Here is a 25183-nt window from a genome sequence, read left to right on the forward strand (position 1 = left end):
TAGTCAAGGTAAGATGAGTTTTTAACAAGCATTTACTTTTTAACATAAAAATAAATGCTTCTTAAAAGCTGAGAATCATTACAAGATCGCCCAGTATCCCATTCCACCCTCACCTTGTTTTCTACCTCCCCTATACTAGAATTTCCCCTCCCATTTTCCAACTCACATCCAGTAACTAGATTATGTTTGCCTTTTTGGGGGGGTGGAGCAGAAAAACTTTCCTTTATCTTTTCTCTAATAGGATTAGTTGACTAACTTCCTTGGCTTTCCTCAGAGTTTTGTTAGAACCTCTTCCATATATTGAGAAAGGGAAGGGGGCTGAGGACTACGGGCTGGAGGGCAGAGGGACTGGCTCCTGCTGTCAGCAAGTTTCCAAGAACTAATACAAACTGGATGTTTCTATTTAAGCAAGCTGGGCCAGGAATGCAGCCATTCAACCTCCCTAACCCACTGTCTCTGAGACATTTGCAAAAGAACTTGTAAACCTTTAATACGTTGGGATTCCCCTCCCCAGAACTAATGTTTTAATGGCCTCCTTGGTTTGTATTAAATGCACTTCAGGGAAGCAATGGAAAGAGGAGTAGGGTCCTAGCAAAGGTTCCCAGCTTTCTCTGCTCCTCACCCCTTCACTTATTCTGTGACCCCAGGCACGATTCACCTTCTGAACCTCAAGTTTCATGACTGTTTGGAACTGAGGGAAAAGATACTTAATTTTCCACGATTTCTCTCATAGAGTTTTTAGAGAAAACTTTGATTCCTCTACCTACAATGTAGTCCAGAAGAGGAGCTCAGTGACTTAAATGTCACTCACCAGGTAGAGCTGATGATTAAACTGTCCTAATGATATTGGTCTGAACCCAATCCGGGGAATTTCTAGAAAAATTCAACCCAAAGCCATGAAGATGATGACAATAAATGATATCTATGTAGTCTTTTGTTGGGGGGGGGGGGCGGGCAAGACTTGTTGAATAGAGGGCTGGGTTTGAAGCCAAGAAGACATGGGTTCCAATGCAGGCTGAACACTTAAATCTGTGTGACAATGGACAGGTCATTCAAATCTCTGACTCTGAGACTGCTCTATTAAATTATAGACTGGTGATATCTTCTTTACTGTCTGCTTTGGGAGTCTTTCCTCATGGACAGAATCCCAGATCCTTGACTGTTAAAAGGCATGGAGCTTCACGGTTTACAAAGCACTTTTCCTATAACCATGTAAGATATTTGGCAACAATAATAGGTTGCATTTATATTAGTGCCTTAAAGTTTGCAAAATGCTTTACATATATTAGCTTGTTTTGAACTTTAGAATAACCTTGTGGGGGGCAGCTGGGTGGTGCAGTGGATAGAGCATCATCCCTGGAGTCAGGAGGACCTGAGTTCAAATCTGCCCTCAAACACTTAATAATAACCTAGCTGTGTGGCCTTGAGCAAGCCATTTAACTCCATTTACCTTGCAAAAACCTTAACAAGAAAAAAAGAAAAAAATAACCTTGTGAAAATGAGTGCTATTAGAGTCACCTTCATCTTATAGATCATCTAAGTGACTTGTCCAAGGTCACAGACTTAGTGAATATCGAATGCCCTATTTGAACCTAGAACTCCCTAACATCAAATTCAGAATTCTATGTATATTATTAAGGCAGCTGGGTGACTAAGTGGTTAGAGTACTGGGTCTGGAGTCAGGAATATCTGAATTCAAATCCTGCCTCAGACACATATTAGTTGTATTACCTCGGCAAATCATTTAACCCTGCTTACCTCAGTTTCTTCATCTATAAAATGATCTGAGAAAGGAAATGGCAAATACTCCAACACCTTTGCTAAGAAAACCCCAAATGGGGTCATTGAACATGACTGAAAATGCTAAATAACAAAAATAGTGTATTATTATCTCTTTTTACAAATGAGGAAACCTAGATGAAGTATCTTGTCCACAGTCACATAGAAGAAAGGTAAAGACCTAGGACCCTTGATTCCTGAATCCAGTTTCTATACACTACTGTATCTTGTCTCAAGGGAAAAAATTCCAAGCCCTTACAGCACCAGTTAGAATAAAATGAGGGCTTTCACTTTCAAACTCCACAGTAGCTCTGGCTTTTTTTTTTTAATTCTTCTATTATTTCCAAAGAATGGGTTAGGTGCTACCCTAAATAAAGGGACAAATGATAATTCCTCAGTGGGAAAGGTATCCCCCATACTAATTCAAGCCAACAAGCATTCACTGAGTCCCTTCTAAGTGCTAGATACTGGAGACAAAAATACAAAAATGAAACATTCATTTTCATAGAACTTACATTCTATTGCAGAGAAACCATGTGAACATAGATAAGTAAAAACAAAATATACAAAAGGTAACTGGGGGAAGGAGGAAGAGAGCATTAACAATCTGAAGAGCTTCATGTGGCAGAGCCCTAGTATTCCATCTTAAACCTCTAGAATTGGCAGGGCTTGCTGATAAATGTTTAACAATTGTCTCTGTGTGGAAAGAAAAAAACAATTTTGTAGGACGAACTTGTAAATTAAATCTGCATTATTAACTAAATCTAGACAATCAACAAAACAATAAATTAATCCCTGACTTGTCATGTTTGCTGATTTCTTTACAATGCACTCTCATGATCATTTTCTCTAACATACCCCTGGAGCTAGGGCTTTGAAAAAAAAAAGATGAAAGGGCATATCCAGGAACTGAAAAAGAGGAAAAGTTTGATGGACAGATTTGCATCCTGCCTTGAGATACACCCAGCCCAAGTCCTTTGGTTGAAGCATCAGTTTATCTGTAGGGTAACCTCAGTAAAAGAGAATTATCTTAATATTTTGGAGCCCTTATTGGACTATTGGTTTTAGGAAGACCCACTCAGTTCCTGTCTTGTGTGTAGGAAACTTTTTCCTATTGAGAAAAAAAGAAGAGAGAAAATAACAGCTTAACTCTGAGATTTTTGAGTTCTTTAGTGTTTGTTTTTGCTGCCTCCCAAACCCCTCACCAAACCAAAACACAGAGAGGAGAAAGGAGGTTGGAGGGAACAGAAATAAACACAAGGGCTGGGAAAACAGGCTCTGATTTTCTGCAGCTGTACAGAGCAGAGGGCCTGTGGGATAATTTGGACCATCTGCCCATTAAGGAAGTTGAACTTTTATTCTCTTGTAAAGGAAGAACTCCCAATGCCCCAGTAAGCCTGCAGCGAAGAGGCCTCTCTTGCTGAATGGCTTAGACCTCCTGTGTAGCAGGGGAGGAACTGAGCCCAGGTCCCTTCCTGACATGAAACTTCTCTTTTTTCCTTGACATCCATGGGAAATAGGAGCTATATGGAAAGGACAGAAGCTTGACCATCTCTGTGGCCAAGACCTGGGTCAGCCTAGGTTATCGGCTATTCAGATCCATGACCCCATCATGGAGGCCACCTTCCCTTTTGCCTGATCTTGAGGGAAGAAGGCAGGCTTCCAGACTCTCTACCTACCCAGCTTATTAATCTATGTCTATGAAGGTGACCCAGGTCATTACCACTACCAAGCAGTTCTCCTTCAGGTCCTTGATAATCATGGAATCTGCTTAGATGACTGTGACCATCAGAGCCCAGGGATCAAATAAGACTTCCCAAGTTTTGAATCTTCCACTGAATTAAGTGTGGGTCATCATAGACCAGTTTTCTTTATAAACCATGGCACTTTGTTAGGCTGGTTGCCTGGGAGACTATGGATGTAGCTTTTGGACATGGGAAGTATGAATTTGCATCATCATCACTGAATGCTAACCTATTGCCCTCAATGGCTACAGAAAAACCACTGTTCTGAGGAGCAAGACTTACTCGACTAAGAGATGTCAACAAAAGCTTGTAAGAGTGGAATTCTGTTCTTAGACAGACATCTGATAATGATTAACCCCCTTACAAGTGTGACCTTGACTACCTGCCAATAAGGATGACCTGGGCTAGGAATTACAACCCCCTACAGAACAAGCCCTGTCACAATGGAGTCCGGGTGGGGAGTGAACAATCATTGTCAGATGTCTAAGACTCAACTTGGTTCAACTACCTCTTTCTACTTGCTTTGATGGAGAATGAGTCTTGCTCTCCTAGAATCTGTGAGCCAGCTCATGATCCTGCAAGCCTTTGCATTCTCTTCCCATTTTTCTCTCATATCATTTAATTAGAATATTACCACCACCACCACCCCACAAGGGGGAAAGGTCTTAAATAATCTTGCCCTCTCAAGAGGATTTGAAAGCCCCCTCCCCCCAGAGGTTACAGAATGCTGGGGAGAATCAGCATAGAAATTTAGAATACCACAGCTGGAAGGGACTTTAGAGATCATTTAATCCAGATCTCTCATTTTATAGATAAGGAAAGTGAAGCCTAGAGAGTTTCAATGAATTGCCCCAAATCAAATAGATAATAAGCAAGAAGAGCTGAGATTTGAACCCAGGTTTTCAGATGCCAAATCCAGTTATTGCTCTTTCCTCTTTACCGTGAGAGACCTTTGTGCTCCATCCCCTCATTTGACACATATGGAAGCTAAGGCACAAACCTCCTTAAAGTAATTTAGTAAGTTAGTAGTGGAAGTAGGATTAGAAAGTTAGATGTCTTGAATCCCCATTCAGTGATCTTTCTGTAATATTACATCACATAGACTAGCTCTCAACTGTTCAATCTATCTCTCTTCTTTCTTCAATAAATCTTGTTTTAAATTATTTTTGTTTTGTTGATGCCTTTTGTTTTATGTTAACCATTTCTGTGACACCTCTGAGATCACTGACCAATGAGTGATTACCCTCCTAGATGAACAAAATGACATCTACGTGGACATTCTCACTGCAAATGAAGTTAGAAGACAAGATTCTATGACAGAGACAACATAGATATAAGTTTCTTCAATTGTCTGCTGAGTATTAGCATTAATCCAGATATCAGTCAATAAGACAACCAAAAGTTTCTGCCAGGATCATGAAGAGTGGAGGATATGACCTTTAAGATCTCTTCTAACTTTAAAATCCAATGATACTTCATCTTGCCTATAGTCTAGATTTAAGAGGGATTGGTTGATGAAGAGGGATTCTATATTATGTTGGCAGATCATAAGGTGGTGAATGAATTATAACCCAGGACACTATAGGACTTCTTCAATGAAATTCAGGGTTATTCCAAAGATATCAACCTTGTCATTCACATTGGAAAAATGAAATGAATGATGAGAGTCACACTTTACCTGGATAACAAGCAGTTGGGCAGGCAAACCCAATAATTTTTTCCATCACTCCACATACATAAATGGTCAATATTTTTCTGGGTTCAGAATTGAATAGGAGGAAATGATCAAACTCTACCATGCTCTCTTAATGCTTCAAACATCATTCTGAAATAAATATTTAATAGAAGTAGTTTCCTACTTGTATCATTATGATTATGAATAACAGAGAGCTGTAATCTCAGAAGGCTCCAAATTGCTAGTCATTCAAGGGGAAGTGGAAAGAAGCAAGAGGATCATGGGAAGACTGAAGCAACATATTAGTAAGGATGATGCATAAATATCAAAACAAACAAAAAATCCCAATATCATCAATGCTATAAACTGGAAAAAATTGTCATATGTTGAGCATGGGGAATAATAAATAGACAATCCAAGAATTGCTCTGGTATCTATGATTTTGGTATAGTGGATAGAGTGTCAGACCTGTAGTCAGGAAGACCTGAGTTCAAATCTGGTCTCAAGAACTTACTAGCTGTATGTTCCTGGGCAAGTCACTTAAGCCTGTTTGTCTCAGTTTCCTCATTTGTAAAATGAATTGGAAAAGAAAATGACAAACTACTCCAGCATTTTTGCCAAGAAAGCCCCAAATGAAGTCATGAAGAATCAAACACATCTGAAACAACTGAACAAAAATCCATGATATGTTAAAAGGACTTGAGGAAGGATCATAAATTTAGACCTGAAGGGGACCTTAAATGACATCTAGTCAGCCCTTTCATTTTACCAAAAGAAACTAAAACTCAGAAAAGTAACTTGCTTAGGGTGACATAGGTGAGATTTGAACCCATTCCTTCCCAGCCCTAAATCTGACATTCTATACACTACTTCATGTGGACTCTCTAGCCACTGAATATCCAGTGGATAAAAAGATAGATGCAGGCTCTATTTCAATTTAAGACAAACATTAATTTTCTACTGTGCTAAAGAGAATTTACAAAAAGACATAGCCTTAAATGGAATAAGGAAGAGCAAGGGTTTTCAATCTATGAGATTGTGAGTCCATTGAAATTTGTAATATAAATTGCCTTTGGCCTAATCTTACTTAACCTGTTCACTCAGGACCCATCTCCTGTAGGCAAGGGACCTCCTCACTTCTTTTTCTTCATTTGTTTGTTAGCTTGTTTATTTATTTATTTATTCATTTCTTTTTTGGTGAGGCCCAGGAGCACACAACTGGTAAGTATCAAATGTCTAAGGCTGGATTTGAACTCAGGTCCTTCTGATTCCAGGGCTGGTGCTCTATTCATGACCTGACTTGGCTGCCTTGACCACCTCTCCTCTTAAAGAAGGCAGACCTTAATTCCTTCAAAACATTTTTCAAATTATTATTATTATTTTTTTAGGTTTTTGCAAGGCAATGGGGTTAAGTGGCTTTCCCAAGGCCACACAGCTAGGTAATTATTAAGTGTCTGATTGCAGATTTGAACTCAGATCCTCCTAACTCCAGGACCCATGCTCTATCCTTTGTGTCAACAGAGCTTTGTGTCCCTTCATTTTCAGATTATCAAACAAAATCAAAACTTGGGTTAACCAATTTTTTCTCATGCCCAATCTCTAAGGCTTTGTTGAGATGGGCCCTGAAGAAACTTTTATATTGACTTGGACTTGTCTGAATATTAGTTTGATGAAGGCTTGAGGTGTGATCTTTGAAAACCAATTCTAGAAAACCATACCCCTTCTCCCTTGTATCTCTGTTGGGACAAATCTATAGACTGATCCCCAGTCTCTTTCTTATGTTCAAGACTTACAACTCAGAATGACTTTAAGACATTTTAAAATAGATATATCATAGGCATTTCAAAGTAAACATATAAAAAACAGAACTCATTATCTTTCTACCTCCCTTTCACATTTTCCTATTTCTGTCATCAATATCCTTCCAGTCATTCACCCTCATTACCTTAATGTCATCCTACTCCACAACTACAAACAGCACCATTTTTGCCTACACAGCATCTCTCAAATCTGTCTTATTATGATCACTTCCATAGCCACCACCCTTGGGCAGGCCCTCATCACTTCTTGTTTGAAGTGTTCTTATGATTTTTTCCCCCAACTCCAATCTATCCCCTGTACAATTGCCCAAAGTGAGCTTTCTAAAATGCCAGAAATCAAATCAGTGTCTCACTCAACCAATTCCAGTGGATTCATTATTTATTCCAGAATCAAATATAAATTCTTCTATTTATTTAAAGTTCTTTCCAACCTGTTCCCTTCCTTTCTTTCCAACCTTATTATTTATTATTCCTTTTCACATATTCTATCATTCAGGCAAACTCATCTTCTTACTGTTCCTCATATAATGTAATCCATTTCTAATTGTCTTTGCTGTCTCTTAGGTCAAGTCTCTTTCAGTTCAAGAATCATCTTTTACATGAAGCCTTTTCTGATCACCCCAACTGCTAGTACCCTCTCCTTCTGTATCTACCTATTTTGAGCACTGAGCTTGGAATCAGAAAGATTCATGGGTTCAAGTTGTGTGACCATGGGCAAGTCACTAAACCCTATTTGCCTCAGCTTACCCTTCTGTAAAATGAGGAGAAGGAAATGGTAAATTACTCCAGTATCTCTGTCAAGATAATTCCAGATAAGGTCATGAAGAGTTGGAGAGGACCGAAACAACTCAACAACAAGAAAATTTATGTACATCTTATCCCTAAAGTGTAAGTCCCTTGAGGACAGGAAAAGCTTTACTTTTGTCTTGGTATATCACTAGTGACTAGTAATTAATAGGCACTTAGCAAAAGTTTTTTGATTGATTGCCAAGATCATTGGGATCAAAAAATTTATTTCAATGCCCTTTGTTCCCTTCTTATGAGTGTCCATCTATAATCAGTCAGAAGGGGTCGCTAGAGAATTGCATGTGGCTCTAATTTATTAACTTTTTTTTTTTTTTTAGGGTTTTGCAAGGCAATGGGGTTAAGTGGCTTGCCCAAGGCCACACAGCTAGGTAATTGATAAGTGTCTGAGGCTGGATTTGAACTCAGGTACTCCTGACTCCAGGGCCAGTGTTCTATCCACTGCACCACCTAGCCACCCCCTATTTATTAACTCTTACTGGAATTGGAAAGACATGCTTCTGTTTGGACATCATTCATTTTTAATATAATTTTTCATTAAGATCATAGGATTCCAGATTTAGAGCTGAAAAGAATCTCAGAGGCTAATTCCCTCATATTGCAAATGAAGAAATTGATATAGAAAGGGGTCAAGTGACTGCTGAAGATCACACAAGTAGAAGAATGAGGTGTGAGTACCAGACCTGGGGGACAAGATGAAGTAGTGCAGAGGAGTGTAATTGACTTCCTTTGTAATTCTATTTTATGCATTTAAAATATTATTCTGAGATGACTAGATGACTAGACTGTCAAAGCTAGGGGGTGGTAGGGTGGTAGACTATGAGACAAGAGAAATTTAAAAACTCAGATTAATCTTGTTTGATTTTTGAACATATTAAATTGATAGATCACATAAAATACTGAATATAGTTTATTCAGTTAAGCATTCAAATAAACTCATGATTTTCTTGGGGAAAAGATGAAAAGATATGGGCTAGACTAGACTTCAATTAGGTGGGCTTGGAGCTGATTGAAGTGACCATTATAGTTCAAGGTTTAACTTGGTGGTAGGTCTATAACAGAGTACCTTGAGAGATATTTTCTTGCTTGACACTGTTTTTATTGTTGTTAATAGCGATGAGATATAGACCTATGTCAGAGGAATGGCACCTATTTTTGGAAAGATTATAATTAGTGGTCTCTTTGAGGAACCTATGCCTTCTGATGCCTAGTGGTCATTTAATTTGGTCACCCCTATTTGCTTTCAAAAGACACCACTGAATGTAATCCTTATGGACAGAGTCCTACAAGAACTTGGACCCCATAGGGTCATAAGTACTAAGGGAGAGAAACCACTAGACAGACTACTTTAGATCTTCTAGGGCCTCACTGGAAGGAGGTGACTCAAAAAATGGAGACTAGTGATCAAACTGGGAATGGCTGAACAAAATGTGGTATATGATTTTGTTGGAATTCTATTGTACTTTAAGAAATAATGGAGGGGATAGTTTCAGAAAAATCTTGGAAGACTTATTTGAACTGAAACAGAGTAAAGTGAACAGAACCAGGATATTATTGCATATAGTGACAACAGTATTGTAATGATGATCAACTGTGAAAAACTTAAGTTACTTTGATCAGTACAATGATCCAAGACAATTCTGAAGGACTCATGGTGAAAGCTACTGTCTATCTTCAAAGAGAGAGCTGACGTACTCTGAGTGCAAATTGAAGTATAATTTTTTCACTTTATTTTTCTTGCTTTTGGGGGGTTGACATCACTATTAAGGAAATGTGTTTGCATGATCTCACATGAATAATTGATAGCATATTACTTGCCTTCTCAGAGGATGGGGGGAGAGGCTGGTGGGAGAGAGATTTGGAACTCACAGAAAATTTTTTAATGAAAGCTAAGAATAAATAAATAATAATTTTTTTTTTAAAAAAACCAAGTGGGAACTGATGGAATTATAAAGGAAGCTGATTTCATTGCTCTAAACTATTCATCATGGCCATAGGAGCTTCATCATCCTGCAAGGTCAATAATATCAGATTATAGCTCATCAGTAGTTCCTACCCCTAAGACTGTGAATAGAGGGTAGAGCAAAGAACTCCTCCTAAAATGTTCACTGAGGGAAGGCACCCAGGGCAGCTATGTCTTTATTTCCCACCTGATTATTCTCCTTTGGTCTTCTCCATCATGTCCCCACTTGGTACCTTCCCTATACCCCAAAGGCCCCTCTTTCCACTTCTCCATTAGACTAAAAACTCCTTTAGTACAGGAACTGAGAATTTCTGTCTTCCCTCTGTCCTCCCTTATCAAAGGCCCATCCACCTGAACAGTAATCCAGTTCCATCTTTGATTCTCATCTTTTTCTCCTTAGGTTAAAAAGAAAACAATATATTTTTTATTGTCTTTAGTTTTTTTCACCAGGTTGAGCTCATTTTTGAGTTTTAATTCTCTTAACACTATTCAAATGGAATAGTGCAAGCCACCCTTTTATGCTTTGTTTACTGCCCTTGCTACCATCTTCAACACCATCTTTAAAATTTAAGTTGATTGGTGAGTATCTACATGACTATCTTTAGACAACTCTCCTTTTTTCATATAATCATAGATTTAGAACTGGAGGGGACCTTAGAGCCCTCCCAGAGGAAGAACCTGAAGTCCAAGGAATGTAAGTGAGTTGCTTTATCACATGGAAGGTAAGTGTCTGACTCACCTTCAAACTCAGGTCTTCCCAATTCCAAGTCTTACACTTTCTTCACTACACCACACTATCTCTTGCATCAGAATTGTTTTCCTTGTGTTCCAAATGTTAGCTTTGAAATATTCCCAACCTCCCTGTGGTGAGTTCCTCTAAAGAATTTTGATCCATAGGTTTCTATCTATATTTCCTCTGAACCTCTCAAATCTGCTACAAAACAAGGTAAAGGGTTAGAGATTCCTGGAAGGAAATCTCATTCTGAGGATAAGTATAGATCTCTGTCCCAAGTTTTGGCAATCTCAACAGCTGCAGAAGATTAGAACAAGGCCCCTGGGGCAGCTAGCTGGCTCAATGGATAGAGTACTGGTCCTGGAGTCAGGAGAACCTGAGTTCAAATCCAGCCTCAGATATTTTTTAGTTGTATGACTCTGGGCAGGTCACTTAATACCAAATGCCTCAAAAACAAACAACAAGAGCAAAAAACAAATACCCCAGAATGATTATGTATTAGAAGCACCATGCAAGGAAACACCCAGCCTGGCCTTCAAGAAACAATGATGAGTACTGAGGCAGGAGTCAGAAGACCTTGGTTCTGCCACTAATATCTTAGGTATGACTTCAGTTTCCCCCTCTGTAAATTGAGGATGGACTAAATGATCACTAATATCCTCTCTCATTTTAATATGCTGTGACTTTATCTCAGACCAGGCCTTGAGTGGTTCCAAATCCCCATCTCTGTATATGGAATGATCTTGGCTAGCTTCATCGATGTTCTGCAAATTCCTTATTTTTGATATTAAAGAAGAGGCAAAAAAAAGGTGGTTAGTTTTACTTAAGTGGTGCAGCCTAAGGCATGGGTTGCCCACAGCTCAGTCCAGATCTGGAACAGAATTCCCCAAGCCCAAAGAGGAGGTAGGTTGCTTAAGGGAGTGAAAGAACAAACGATCTCTCAAGAATGGCACGTCAGACCTTGATGTAAGCAGCTTTTCCTGCCAGAAAATAGAATCTACAGCCAAGCAAATGCGGTCTCACCCTTTCCTCCAGTTTTGTAACCCCACCCCATCCCCATGGGGGCCATGTCCATGTTATAGCTCTGTTGAGATTTACCACACATCATGCTCTGTGACCTGGGGCTTTCTGGAAAGTCAATGGCACATGCTTTGGCCTGGCTCCAACAAGTAAAACCTTTTCTCTGAGACCTTAGTGAAATGGGAAAAGTGAGAGTAGGTGGAGAGTTTTTCTATAGATGGATCTTCCCTCTGTGACCTATACAAAGATATCCCTTCCTAAGTCCTCCCTTCCTCAGTTCTGCCCCACTGTGTTTGTCTATCCATTCTCAACTGATAGACTCAGGTGGTTGGGACTCTATGTGTTCTCTAAGATTTAGGACTAAAGGGATCTTAATGACATCTAAGATCCTTTCCAACTCTAAAACTATTATCTGGAGAAACTGAGGTCCAAAGATTAAGGGACTTGCCCAAGGTTACACAGTTAATATTATCTAGAGCAATTTGAACTTGGGTTTTTCTGACCTCAAGTCCAGAATTCTTTTCACTAAAGTAACCTTGGTGGGTCAGTAGATAGAGCACTGGCCCTGGAGTCAGGAGTACCTGAATTCAAATCCAGCCTCAGACACTTACTAATTATGTAGCTGTGTGGCCTTGAGCACTTCACCCCATTGCCTTGGGGAAAAAAATACTAGAAGTAACCTTGGGCAAGTTGTTTAATGTTTGATGGATCTCAATTTCCTCATATATAGAATACAGAAAGAATCTATGATTTTATACATATTATATTCTTCCCACAGATGGTGATTGTGATCTTTTGATACCATAGGAGATGTTCTTCATGAATTACAGGGACTGGGCCATCTCAACACCAGGGAACCATTTTTCTGATCATGCCTATCTTTGAAGTGAGGAAGGCTAATTCCTGGATAGTGGGTACACTATTCCATTGCTGGGTCTGTCTTAGAAGACTCACCACTTTGAGAGGACCTGATAGAATTTGCCCTCCATTGTTGCAAACCTTAAAATTCCCTAGGGTCACCTCTAGGTCCCCAGTGGGGGAAAGTCTGTAGTGGTTACATCAATAAAATGGCATGCAACAGAACTTTTGTTGTCCCCAGAAAAGAAAATACTTGAATATTAACATAAAGCATTCTAATTAAGAACCTGCTGAAATCTTCTTTAAATGCTTTATTCATAACATGGAAAAAAATTTATCCATTACCTGGGCTCCCACAAGCCATTATCAATGGAATGTGAATGTCAAGAAGTGCTATCAAATGGTCTCCTATAGTTTGTCAACAGACTAAAGTGTCTGTTGTCCGAAGGCTGTTTTAATTATGTTCCAAGAGACCCTAGGCAACTTCCTCCCTGGGACCCACATTTTGGGAAGGACCCTCAATCATGCTTCCCCTCACTCTTGCCTTGGCTCCCCCAGCCTCCATCTTCTTTTTGTCATCTGCAGCATTGTCCCTGAATAGTTAGTCTTCCTTACTTCCCACTTGGATGTCCAGTATGCTCTCTCATATAAATGTAAGCTCTTTGAGGGTAGGGACAATCTTTCTTTCTTTTGGATTTACATTCCTATTGTTTAATACAGTGGCTGGCACATAGAAAATGTTTAATACAATTCTCTCTGTCATCAGAAGTTTGACTGTTATCATTACTATTTGTTTCTTTTGCATAACCACTCATCTCAAGAATGGTCATTTCCATCAATAGACAATGAATGCAGTATTCACAAGAATATGCTAGAAAGACCTATGATTTCATTAAGGATGGCAGAGTTGGCACTAGGAACAGGGAAGGTAGATAGCTGATTAGGATGTAATATTTATAGGAATACAACAAGCAATACTTTCAAACATCACTTTTTAAAAATTGATGCATCTGATTATAACAAAAGAGACAGAGTAGTGTAATATAGTGGTAAAAATGCCAAAGGCAGATCCAAAAGGACCTGACTTTCAATTCTGCCTCAGACAGATACTAGCTGGGACTCCCTGATCAAATTGTTTAGCTTTCCAGAGCCTGTTTCCTCATCTGTAAATTGAGAGAGATAATAATAGTCTCTATCCCTAGGGATAATATGAGGATCAAAAGAGATATTATAGAAAAAGAACTTGGTAAACTTTGAATTCTATAGAAATTTGTTGTTGTTATTCATTTACTTATAGTTGTAGCCAACTCTTCATGACCCTGTTTAGGGCTTTCTTGACAAAGATATCTGCCATTTCCTTCTGCAGTTTATTTTATAGAGGAAAAAATTGAGGCAAACAGTGAAATGACTTACCAAGGATAATACAGTTAGTAAGTGTTTGAAGTTAGATTTGAAATCAGGAAGTTGAGCCTTTCTAATATTAGGTATAGCACTCTATCTACTGAGCTACTTAACTGCCTTCATAGAAAGGATATGTTGTAATATATTATATAAAATATAATGTAACAATTGTATTATTAAAATAATTTATAAGGAAGGAAGGATTATTAACCGAAGTTCTGATACTTATAAGCTATTCAGCTTTGGGTATTTCATTTAACCTCTATGAGCCTCAGTTTCCTCATCTGAAATGGGGATAATAAGATGGACACACTATAACTCGACTCTACCATGGTGATGTCATTTTGGTCTTCTTTGAGAATGAAGGACAACAACCAACTAACCACCAATCTATATATCACAGGTTGTTATGAGGTGGTATTAGCAAATATTAAAATACTACATAAAAGCAAACTGTTGCCATTATCATCACATAAAATTCTGTTTTCCAAGGCAATAGGGATATGTTGTATGTATGTATGTATGTAAGTATACATGCAAATATGCCATACTTTTATGTTTGTGATTTTTCAAGTTTTATACTAGGACACAAAAGTACTTTATTCTGACTCTAGCTTATACAAATAACTTATACATCTTCTTTTTAAGGGTCTCTGTGCTTTCTTCCTCCATTGCATTTCCCCTACAGGATTTATTTACTTCACAGAACTAAATGTCACTACCCTCTAAGGTTACCTTGGCCATATTCCATTAAAAGATATACCAGAAAATGAAGTTTGAGCAAACTCAGAAAAAACTCAGAATGCAGATTTCAACCAGCATGGGTGTGACTTGGATTCATCAGAGAGATCACAAATAATCCTCAGGCTCTGTTTGTTTCTTTTCAAAAAAGTGTTTTTGTCTCTAAGGTAAGAGGCCAAACTACCCAATTTGTCTGGGTCACTCCCAATGAAGTCCTAGGCAGCCACAGAAGGAGGATTATATGTAGCATCAGAAAAACTTGCCTTGGCTTTGTAATAGATGTTATTATGTAAAATAGGTAAGTGTGGTAAACTTTTGATTAGTTAGATCACTCAGTCTTGTGTGGTTTCCATAGCATGCCCCCTAGCCTGGAGCCTGGGACAACTTTCCTGACAAAATGTATCTTCCAAAAGCCTTGGTCCCCAAGTTAGGATAAAGGTTACAATAAAGGGAAAAATCTATATTATTGGTTGCCCCTTGGTCACTACAGTAGTCCTGCTCATCCTGAAGACTGCAGAAAAATGAGAAGAGAGAAAGCAAATCATTTTATAACTCTAAGAGTCTTCAGTTTCTTCATCTGTAAAAGGTGGGTAGGGGACTTCATTTTCTCTGTCTGTGAGATTCTCTTCTTTTTCTCTCCTAGTTCTGCAATGGATAACTGGAAATACCATTTTTAAGCCAAAGGTTCTTAATCTGGGACCATGAACTTGTTTAAAATAACAACAACATTTTGATAGCTGTTTTTAAAATGAAATTCTGTTCTTTTGTAATCTCATTGTATTTTTATTTTATATATATATATATACTGAAGCCAGTGGATTTTCCTAGTTCAGGAGTTTTGACCTGTAATAGGGATTAAGCTGATTTGGTATGACTAAATCTAACACCAATATGACCAGACTTTTGGGAACAGGAGGAGGAGGAAAGCAACCCAGGTTAGAAAAATGGAGTAGCTAAAAGTTTCTGTGCCAATGAATATTGGGATCAGGTATGTGATTTAGTTACTTCACTTCCACCTGTGTGATATAAGGAAAACCAATATCAAAACAAAAACAAGACAACAGTAACAACAAATATTATTCTGAAAAGGGGTCCATATGCTTCATCAGACAGCCAAGGAGATTTTAAAAGCAAAAAAAGTTTAAAAAACCCTGCTTTGAGACAGTCACAACAACTATAAGGCTCAAATGAGATTGAAGTATATAAAATATTTTGTTGCTATTGTTGAGTCATGTTCAAGACTTCTTAAGCCATGAATCATGCTGTCCATTGTATTTTATTGGCAAAGATACTTGAGTCGTTTGCCATTTCCTTCCCCAGTTCATTTTACAGATTAGGAAACTGAAGCAAACAGGGTTAAGTGACTTGGCCAAGGTCACACAGCAAGGAAATGTCTGAGGTTGTATTTGAGTTTATGTGTTCCTGACTTCAGATCCAGTGCTCTATCCAATGAGCCACCTAGCTGACTCTAAAGTACTCTGCCAGTCTTAAAGTACAAACCCTAAATACTAATCATCATCATCATCACCTCCACAGAGAATAAAACCTAATGATTCAATGACTGGGATGAAGCCAGTGTGTCTTCATTGACTGTCTGTGCCTGAGCTCTACCTGAAGAACTGGGAACATTTTCCTAAATGGGGCTTGTACCCAAGTTCTCTGTGAATATAGGGCAGCCTCATTCAAGGCTGAGAGTCAGTAGCAGCTTCTCTGGCCCAGAGGAACAGAAACAGCTTGAGTCTTAGAAACAGGGCAGCATGATGGAAACCAGTAAATATTCTCAGATATTATTAATAAAGAGGAAAATCCCAATGAAGCTTGACTTAGATGTTTTATGTCTTTGTGATCTAGAACAAGATACTAATCCCCATGGGCCTCCATTTCCTGGGGTAACTGAATTAGATGGTTTCTGAAGTCCCTTACAACTCTAGAGTTATGATCCAAAGACGATTTTTTCATCCCCTTTTTAAAAATTGTAGAAAGAATATTGGATTTGTAGCCCTAGCAGCCAGGTTCAAGTCCCAGTTCTAATACTACCTGTGTGACCTTGAGCAAACTATTTTGTATCTCTAAGAAGGTGGGATTTCAACTTAGGAAGTTGAATCTTCCTGACTCCAAGCCCAGCACTTTGTCTACTGGACCAATTATCCCAATCTACTGGACCAAAATTATTTGCCCAAGGTCATGCTGCCTGCATGTATAAGTGCTAAGATTTGAACTCAAGTCTTCCTAACTCTGAAGTCGGCTCTCTCTATTCTATTACTGTGTGCCTCACTTTCCTCATCTATAAAATTAAAGGATTACAGGTTATCTTTAAACTGCATTCCAGTTCTGATAGTACATAAATGTCTATAAGGATAATTATCAGGGAGTCAGGAGACCCAGGTACTAATTCTGACTCTACCATTTAATTAAACCTCAGTTTTTCTCATCTATAAAATGGCAGAAAGGAGGTCTTCTAATTTACTGATACATAATCTTTGTAGGAGTTTCCATGTAACCAAAATGCTATTTGTTCACAAATGATAACATACCTGTGTCACCAGCTCGATCTCCTTTTTCCCCTTTCTCTCCTCTTGGACCCCTTTCACCTAAAATAAAAAAGAAAGATCAAATTGGCAGGCTGAATAGAATGTAGTTCAAGAATGAAGTCTTATGGGCAAAGAACAGGTTCCCCTGTCAGCTGAAGTTAGCAGGTAAGCAGAGGGTATGGATACTTTGAAAGGGATGTAGGTATAGCTCTACCTGGAATTATGGTACCACTTGACATTACTAAAAAAAAAGGCAAAAACCAAAACCAAAACATCCACATACATAAGATATGTGAAGGTATTGTTACCTTTGACTGTCTCCTTGAACCATTAGGAAAAAATAAAGGCTCAAGTTATTCCCTGGGATGGGTAAGACTGATAATTGGGATAGACTAAGGTAGTATGGGAAAAAGAGAAGTAAAGAGGAGCAAGACAAAGATCAGGGAATTTTCTCATCTTAAGTGGGGGAATAGGGACAGAAAGATGAGACATTCTTACTTTGCCTGGGAATTTGATGTATCAAGATAGGAATTATAAGGAAAGAGAATCTCTTTTTGAGGAACCCTCATACCTGGGACTGTGATTCTGGAGATCTGATATGTGCATAAAAACAATTAATTTTTATGGTTAAAGGATTTCTATTTTTTCCATGCTTTTGAGATATTTATTTATTTATGGGACAGTATGTATATCTCTCTCTATAAATACAATGCATAAATTTGCATTTATTTTCCTGGTTTGGAGTTTTGAGTCAAAAAAAGAGTCCATTGAAATACAATCAGGCCATTGATGTTATGAGAATCTCTTACCCAAGGGTTAAAGTGGGCTTTTAAAAATATACAAATATACAAAAAGACAGGATAGATTTTTGGATACAAAGAAAGGGGAGACATATGTAGATTTAAGTATGGATGGACAAATTTATCTTCTAGATACAGTTCTAGTAGTATGTAAGCTCTTGAGGCAGGAACTGTTTTTCACTTATACTTTTTACTTCTAGTACTTTGTATAATTTAACCAATTCTTGTTGGAATGGAAGGGGGGGGAAGGATACTACTGACTTTTAAGACTATGAAACTTCTGGAGAAAGGTCAAGGTGTGGTTTCTCCAGAATGGAGCAGACTGTTGGTACTGTATTTGTGTGTATTGTGTGTGTGGTAAGGGGAAAGGGGGAGGTGGAGGGAGGGGTTGTACTTTCTGGCTCCTTCTAGTCCTTTTCTGACAGGTCATGATTCTCTTGCAAAGGGACAGAGTTGAGGGACAACCTGTGTCTTGGGCATAAGCAAAGACCCTGGAGAACCACAATATTTGGGAGAAGTATTAGTACCTTTGAATCCACGCATTCCCATGGGTCCTGGGGATCCCAATGCTCCATCATCTCCTTTCAGACCAGGCACCCCGGGAGAACCTCTCTCACCTGTAGGACCTAAAGGAAGTAGATTAATGGAATATAATATTGTTCAATTGTTCAATAAAGAGGAAATCCAATTCATTTTTGTACAGAGCTAATTGTTGTGAATTTTGGGGTGTGTTTTTTTTTTGTTTAGTTTTTGCAAGGCAATGGGGTTAAGTGGCTTTCCCAAGGCCACACAGCTAGGTAATTATTAAGTGTCTGAGGCTGGATTTGAACTCAGGTACTCCTGACTCCAGGGCTGGTGCTCTATCCACTGTGTCACCTAGCTGCCCCTGTTTTGTTTTGTTTTGTTTTTAATTTATATCAAACCTAAATTTATTTCTCTCCAACTTTGGCTGATGCTTCTGTTGGCTAAAGCAGACCTGGTTTCTTCTCTGCTTCATATGCCTGCCATTCCTTTAGAAACCCAGAGTCTCCTCATCTTTTCATTTCCCACCCACCTGCCCACTTTTGATCTTCTCTGTCAGCTCCCACAGCTCTTGCTGGGTACTTTCTAATACTGTCCCTCTTCAGTTGTCTTTAATGTGTTGTCTTCCCTCATTAGACTGTAAGCTTCTTGAGGGCAGAGGCACTTGATAAATGTTTATTGAATGACTGACTAAAAAGGAAGAAAATAATAATCTCTCATAAGGGTTATTAAGAGAATTAAATAAGATAACACGTGAAGCATTTTGTAAACTTTAAAGTGATATATATATATATATATATGTATATGTATATGAATGATAGCTGTAATTGTTATTTGCCCCTCAAAAATTGAATCTTTTATTGGGGCATGTAGCTGTCTGTGAAGGTAGAAGAAAGGCTTAATCTTCTCTGATAGGCAGGCATGGTAAACCTGGGATAAAGATTTACTAATATATAATATATGCATATATATCTATATAATTCTCTATTTTTAAAAGTGAGCTTTATTATAACCATTCATCAGTTTTAATAAGGTTACATTTAAAGCCAATTTTTAAAGAAAAAGTCTAAGCTGCAGTTGTGATCTTTCTTACTGATCCTTAATATAAATAATTAGGCAGCTTAGACGATACAATGTTGACTTTGAATCAAGAAGTTGTTCAGTTGTTTTTCAGTTGTGTCTGATTCTCTGTGACACCATTCGGGGTTTTCTTGACAAAGATACTGTCATTCCCTTCTCCAACTCATTGAACACATGAAGAAACTAAGGCAGGCAGCGGTTAAGTGACTTGTCCAGGGTCACACAGCTAGTAAGTGTCTGAAGCTAGATTTGAACTCAGGGAAATGACTTCTGACTCCAACCCAGTGCTGTATCCATTATGCCACCTAGCTGTCCCCATAGTCAAGAAGGCCTGAGGGGTAGGGGACTCTGGAAATCTGGGGCTTCTCGGTAGCACTTACCTCTTGGTCCAGGCAAACCAGGAGCACCAGGTGTTCCTCCTCTTCCTTCATTACCTGGATCACCCTTAGGTCCTGGGGGTCCTAAAATAGAGATATAGTCCCAGGGTTAGATATTGCTTTCTAGAATCCAGTCTCTAATGGACAAATGAGCTTTTGTTTCCTAAATGAATATTGAAAAAAAGGAGTGAACTTCCAGTGCCGTGAGGGTGGAGTGAAGAAAGAACATTCCAAAGTCCTCCCCAAATCCCTACAAACCACTAGAAAAATCATCTCAGAATTCATCTAAGAGTAGGGAAACAGCTTACCAGCCTAGCATGACAGGTTTATCTCACTGGGGTGCAAGGGAAGTGAGGCTCAAGACCAGCAGCATCAACAGTCAGTCTCACAGCAAGACTCCAAGCCTGGGCTTGCTCCTTGGGCAAGTGACCAGTCTATATAATACAGCAAGGCTCATCCCAGTGACCCACCCCAGAACAGGTTACTAGCAAGGCCTTGATCTCTATGCTGATCAGGAGTGATGCTCTAACCCAGAGATGGCCAAAAATTAGACCCTGCCCTTGAGGCCTACCAGCAGAAAGGCCCTGTGCCATAGCAACCCAGTGTCAGGGTTCCATCACTGGGACAGAACAGCAACAAAATTCCCTCCTCCAGGGTCAGCCAGCAGAAAGACTCTATTACCAAAGCAAGTTGGCAGCAAAGACCCACCTCTGATACAGGCCAGCTAAACCCCTATCCAGTAGAGGCCAATAAGTAGCACTTCTCTACCCCTAATATGTCAAAAGAGAAACCCATTCTTCAAAGAAAGCAAACAACGAAGGTCTGAAGCCCAGTGAAAGTCAGCAGTAAGACCCTGCATCCACACACAAAAAGCTTGGAACAGTAAACTGTTCCATAAAAACATCAAGTCACAAAAGACAGAAAAAATAAGTAAAAAAAACAAAAGAAGAGCTTGACTATAGAAAGTTCCTGTTGTGATAAAGAAGAAAAACTATAAACTTAAAAGAGAACAATAGTGTCAAAATGGTTACATGTAAAGCCTTGAAGAAAAATGTAACTTGGTCTCAGGCCAAAAAAGAATTTCTGGAAGAGCTTAAACAGAATTTTAAAAAAGTAAATTAGTAGAAGAAAAATTGATGAAAGAAATTAAAGTAAAGCAAGAGAATCATGGGATAAAAAGAATGAATAGAATAGGAAAAGATATACAAAAATTTGGTCAAGAAAACAATTCCCTAAAAAAACAGAATTGGACAAATGGGAAAGGAAAGACAAAAGCTCACTGAAGAAAATAATTCCTTAAAAATTAGAAATGAACAAGTGGAAACTAATGATTCTATGAGACATTAAGATATGACAAAATAAAATCAAAAAGTTAAAAAAATAGAAGAAAATGTGAAATTTCCCATTGGAAAAAACAACTTACCTAGAAAATTGATCCAGGAGAGATAATACAAAAATTAAAGGACACTACCTAAAAGCCATGAGCTAAAAGGGAAAAAGAGCCTTGACTACATATTTCAGGAAATTTTCAAAGAAAACTTCCCAGATATATTAGAATCAAGAAGCAAAATGGAAATTAAAAGAATCTATTGGTCCCTGACTGAAAGAGATCCCAAAATGAAAACTCCTAGGAACACCATAGTCAAATTCCAGAGCTCACAGTTCAAGGAGGAAGTATTACAAACAGTCAGAAAGAAACAATTCAAATATCACAGAGCTATAGTAAGGATTACATAGGATTTGGCACCTTCCATATTAAAAAACTGGACAGTTTGGAATATGATACATCTAAAGGAAAAGGAGTTAGGATTATAACCAAGAATTATATACCCAGAAAAATTGAACATAATCTTTCAATGGAATAAATGTATAATTAATGAATCAAAGGACTTTCAAGCACTTCTAATTAAAAAAGACTAAATTTGAATAAAATATTTGATTTCTAAATACAAGACTCAAGGGAAACATAAATGGGTAAAAAAAGAAACAAGAAAGAAAAAATTTAAGAAATTCAATAAGGTTCAATTGTTCATATCTCTATTTGGCAAGATGATATTGGTAACAACTTTATTACTATAAGAACAATCAGAAGGAGTATAGGGAGGCAGAGGATGTGAATAAAAGGTGTCTTTGAAGAGATGATACCCCAAAAAAGAAAATAAAGGGGTAAGGAAGAAAATTGCACTGGAAGAAGAGGGGAAAATTAAATGGGACAAATTGATCCACAGAGAAGAGGCAAGAAAGAGCTATTTGATGGTGGGGAAGATGGGGTGATGCTGGGCAAAACTTAAACCTTACTATCATCAAAATATGCACAAAGAGGGAATAATATACATATTCAGTTAGATATAGAAATCTATCTTACTCTATAAGGAAGTAAAAAGGGATGAAGATAATAGAAGGGGAAGCGAGACTGATTAAAAGGGAGAGTATATTGGGAAAGGTGGTGATCAGAAGTAAAACACTTATTAGGAGGGAAAGGATAGGAAGTAAGAGAGAGATGGGGATAAACAAGCAACGAATAGCAAGCATGGAGGGAAATACACAGTTAGTTATCATAAATGTAAATGTGAATGGGATGAACTCAACCTTAAAATGAAAGCAGATAATAGAATGGATTAAAAACCAGAAGCCTGTGATATGTTGTTTATAAGAAATATATTTAAATCAGAGACTCACACAGGGTAAAAGTAAGGAGCTAGAGCAGAATTTATTATACTTCAGCTGAAGCAAAGAAAGTGAGGGTGACAATCATGATCTCAGACAAAACAAAAGTAAAAATAGGTCTAATTAAAAGAGATAAAGAAGGAAACTATATCCTGCTGAAAGATGCATAGACAATGAAGTCATATCAATTCTAATCATATATGCACTAAATTTTTGGAGAAGTTGGATAAGTTACAGGAGTAAATAAATAAATAATAATAAAACCATACTAGTGGGGGAATGTCAAATTTCCCCTCCTAAGGTGAATAAAATTCTAGAAAAGTTAGAGATAACAGATTTCTAGAGAAAACTGAATGGGAATAGAAAAGAATACATCTTTTCCTCAGCAGTATATAGTCCCTACACAAAAACTGACTGTATAAAACCTTACAACCAAATGCAGAAAAACAGAATAAACACATCCTTTTTAGATCATAATGCAATAAAAATTTCATTCAATAATGTGTAATGGAAAGAGATTAAAAATTAATTGGAATTTAAATAATCAAATCCTAAAAAGCAAGTGGGTCAAAGAACAAATAATAGAGATGATAATTTCACTTAAGAGAATTATAACAACGAGGCAACATACCAAAATTTATGGGATGCAACCAAAGCTGTTCTTAGGGGAAATTTTATATCTCTAATTCCTTACAACAATAAAATAGAGGGAAAAGCAGATAAACAAATTGGGCATGCAACTAAAAATAAAAAATAACTAAAAGAAGGAACAAATTAAAAATTCTCAATTGAAACACCAAATTGGAAATCCTGAAAATCAAAGAAAGATTAAAAAGATCAAAAGTAAGAAAACCATTGAACTAATAATTAAAACTAGAAGCTGGTTTTATGCTAAAATAGTTCATTATTTCAAGTAGTTTTTAGTTGAAAATAATAAAACCAATAGAAATCATATGATTATTTCAGTAGATGCAGAAAAAGTTTTTGACAAAATACAGCACCCATTTCTGCTGATGGTTTTTTAAATAGATACTGCTTTTTTTTGCATCTACTAAAATAATCATATGATTTCTATTGGTTTTATTATTGATTTTCAACTAAAAAGCTATGTGATATAATGACTTTAGTAAAGTTCCAGGATAAAAAAGGAATCCACATAAAAATCAACAGAATTTCTATATATTACCAACAAAGTCCAGCAGCAAGAGAAAGAGAAATTCCATTTAAACTAACTGTAGACAATGGTAGCTAGGTGGCACAGTGTATAGAGCCCTGGAATCAGGAGGACCTGAGTTCAAATCTGATCTCAGATACTTAATTACCTAGCTGCATGACCTTGGGCAAGTCACTTAACCCCACTGCCTTTCCAAACCCCACCCCCAAAATAAATACATAAAATAATTGTAGACAACATAAAATATTTGGAAGTCTATATGCCAAGACAAATCTAGGAACTCTATGAATACAAATATAAAATACTTTTCACACAAAGTCAGATCTAAACAATCAGAAAAAATATTCATTTCACACAGGTAGAACAAGCCAATATAATAAAATGACAATTCTACTTAATCCATTTATTCAGGGCCATACTAATCAAATCATCAAAAAATTATTTTATAGCATTAAAAAAATTACAATTCATCTAGAAGAATAAAAGTTCAAGAATATCAAAGGCATTAATAAAAAAAGGGAAATAAGGTGGTTTAGTCATACCAGATCTCAAACTATATTATAAAATGCTAATTATCAAAATAATCTGGACTAAGAAATGGATAGATCAGTGGAATAACTTATGTAAAAATTACATTATGGTAAATGGCCGTAGTATTCTAGTATATGGTAAACTCTATTTGAGAAAAATTGCTGCTAAAATTGGAAAACAGCGTGACAGAAAATAGGCATAGAACAATATCTTATTCCATATATCGAGATAAGGTCAAAATGGGTACATGATTTATGCTTAAAGGTTGATAGCATAAGCAGATTAAGAGAGCATACAATAGTTTATATATCAGTTTTATAGATATGGGAAAAATTTAGGACCAATGAAGTTATAGAGAGCATCACAAAAATGTAAAACATCATTTTTATTATATAAAATTTTTAAAGTTTTTTTTCACAAAAAACCTAATGCAACCAAAATTATAAGGGAAGCAGAAAATTGGGGAAAAAATTTTGCAACAAGTACCCCTGAGGGAAAAAAAAGCCTCATTTCTCAATAAAATCTAGAGAACTGAGTAAAATTTACAAAAAATATGCAATTAATTCAATAAATAGTCAAAGGATATGAACAGGCAGTTTTCAGATGAAGAAATTAAAGCTATCTATAGTCATATAAAAAAAAGTTCTAAACCACTATTGATCAGAGAAATGCAAATTAAAATAACTCTGAGGTACTACCTAACCACCTACCAGAATAACTAATAAGACAAAAATGAAGAAAATGATGGATGTTGTATGAGATGTGGGAAAACTGAGACACTAAGGCATTGTAGAGGGAGTTGTGAACTAATCTAACCATTTTGCAGAACAATTTGAAACTATGCCCAAAAGACTAAAACTGTGCATACCCATTGATTCAGCAATATCACTGCTAACTCTATATCCCAAAGTCATCTAAAAAAAGGGAAAAGGATTTATTTATACAAAAATATTTATTTCTAT

The 25183-nt window shown here is 37.3% G+C and overlaps 1 protein-coding gene across 3 annotated transcripts in view; it reads right to left on the bottom strand.

Moving 5' to 3' along the window:
• SCARA5 (scavenger receptor class A member 5) overlaps window positions 1-25183 on the bottom strand; it is a 132099-nt gene that overhangs the window by 21539 nt on the left and 85377 nt on the right. For all 3 annotated transcript variants that reach the window (XM_074210015.1, XM_074210016.1, XM_074210014.1), the window contains exons 5-7: window positions 19853-19933; window positions 18398-18496; window positions 17074-17130 (exon numbers count right to left, since the gene is read on the bottom strand). In XM_074210015.1, the coding sequence (XP_074066116.1) occupies window positions 17074-17130; window positions 18398-18496; window positions 19853-19933 (237 nt within the window). The remainder of the gene's footprint in view (window positions 1-17073; window positions 17131-18397; window positions 18497-19852; window positions 19934-25183) is intronic.

The sequence above is a fragment of the Macrotis lagotis genome, chromosome 1, assembly GCF_037893015.1.
Source record: "Macrotis lagotis isolate mMagLag1 chromosome 1, bilby.v1.9.chrom.fasta, whole genome shotgun sequence".
Lineage (NCBI taxonomy): Eukaryota > Metazoa > Chordata > Mammalia > Peramelemorphia > Peramelidae > Macrotis > Macrotis lagotis.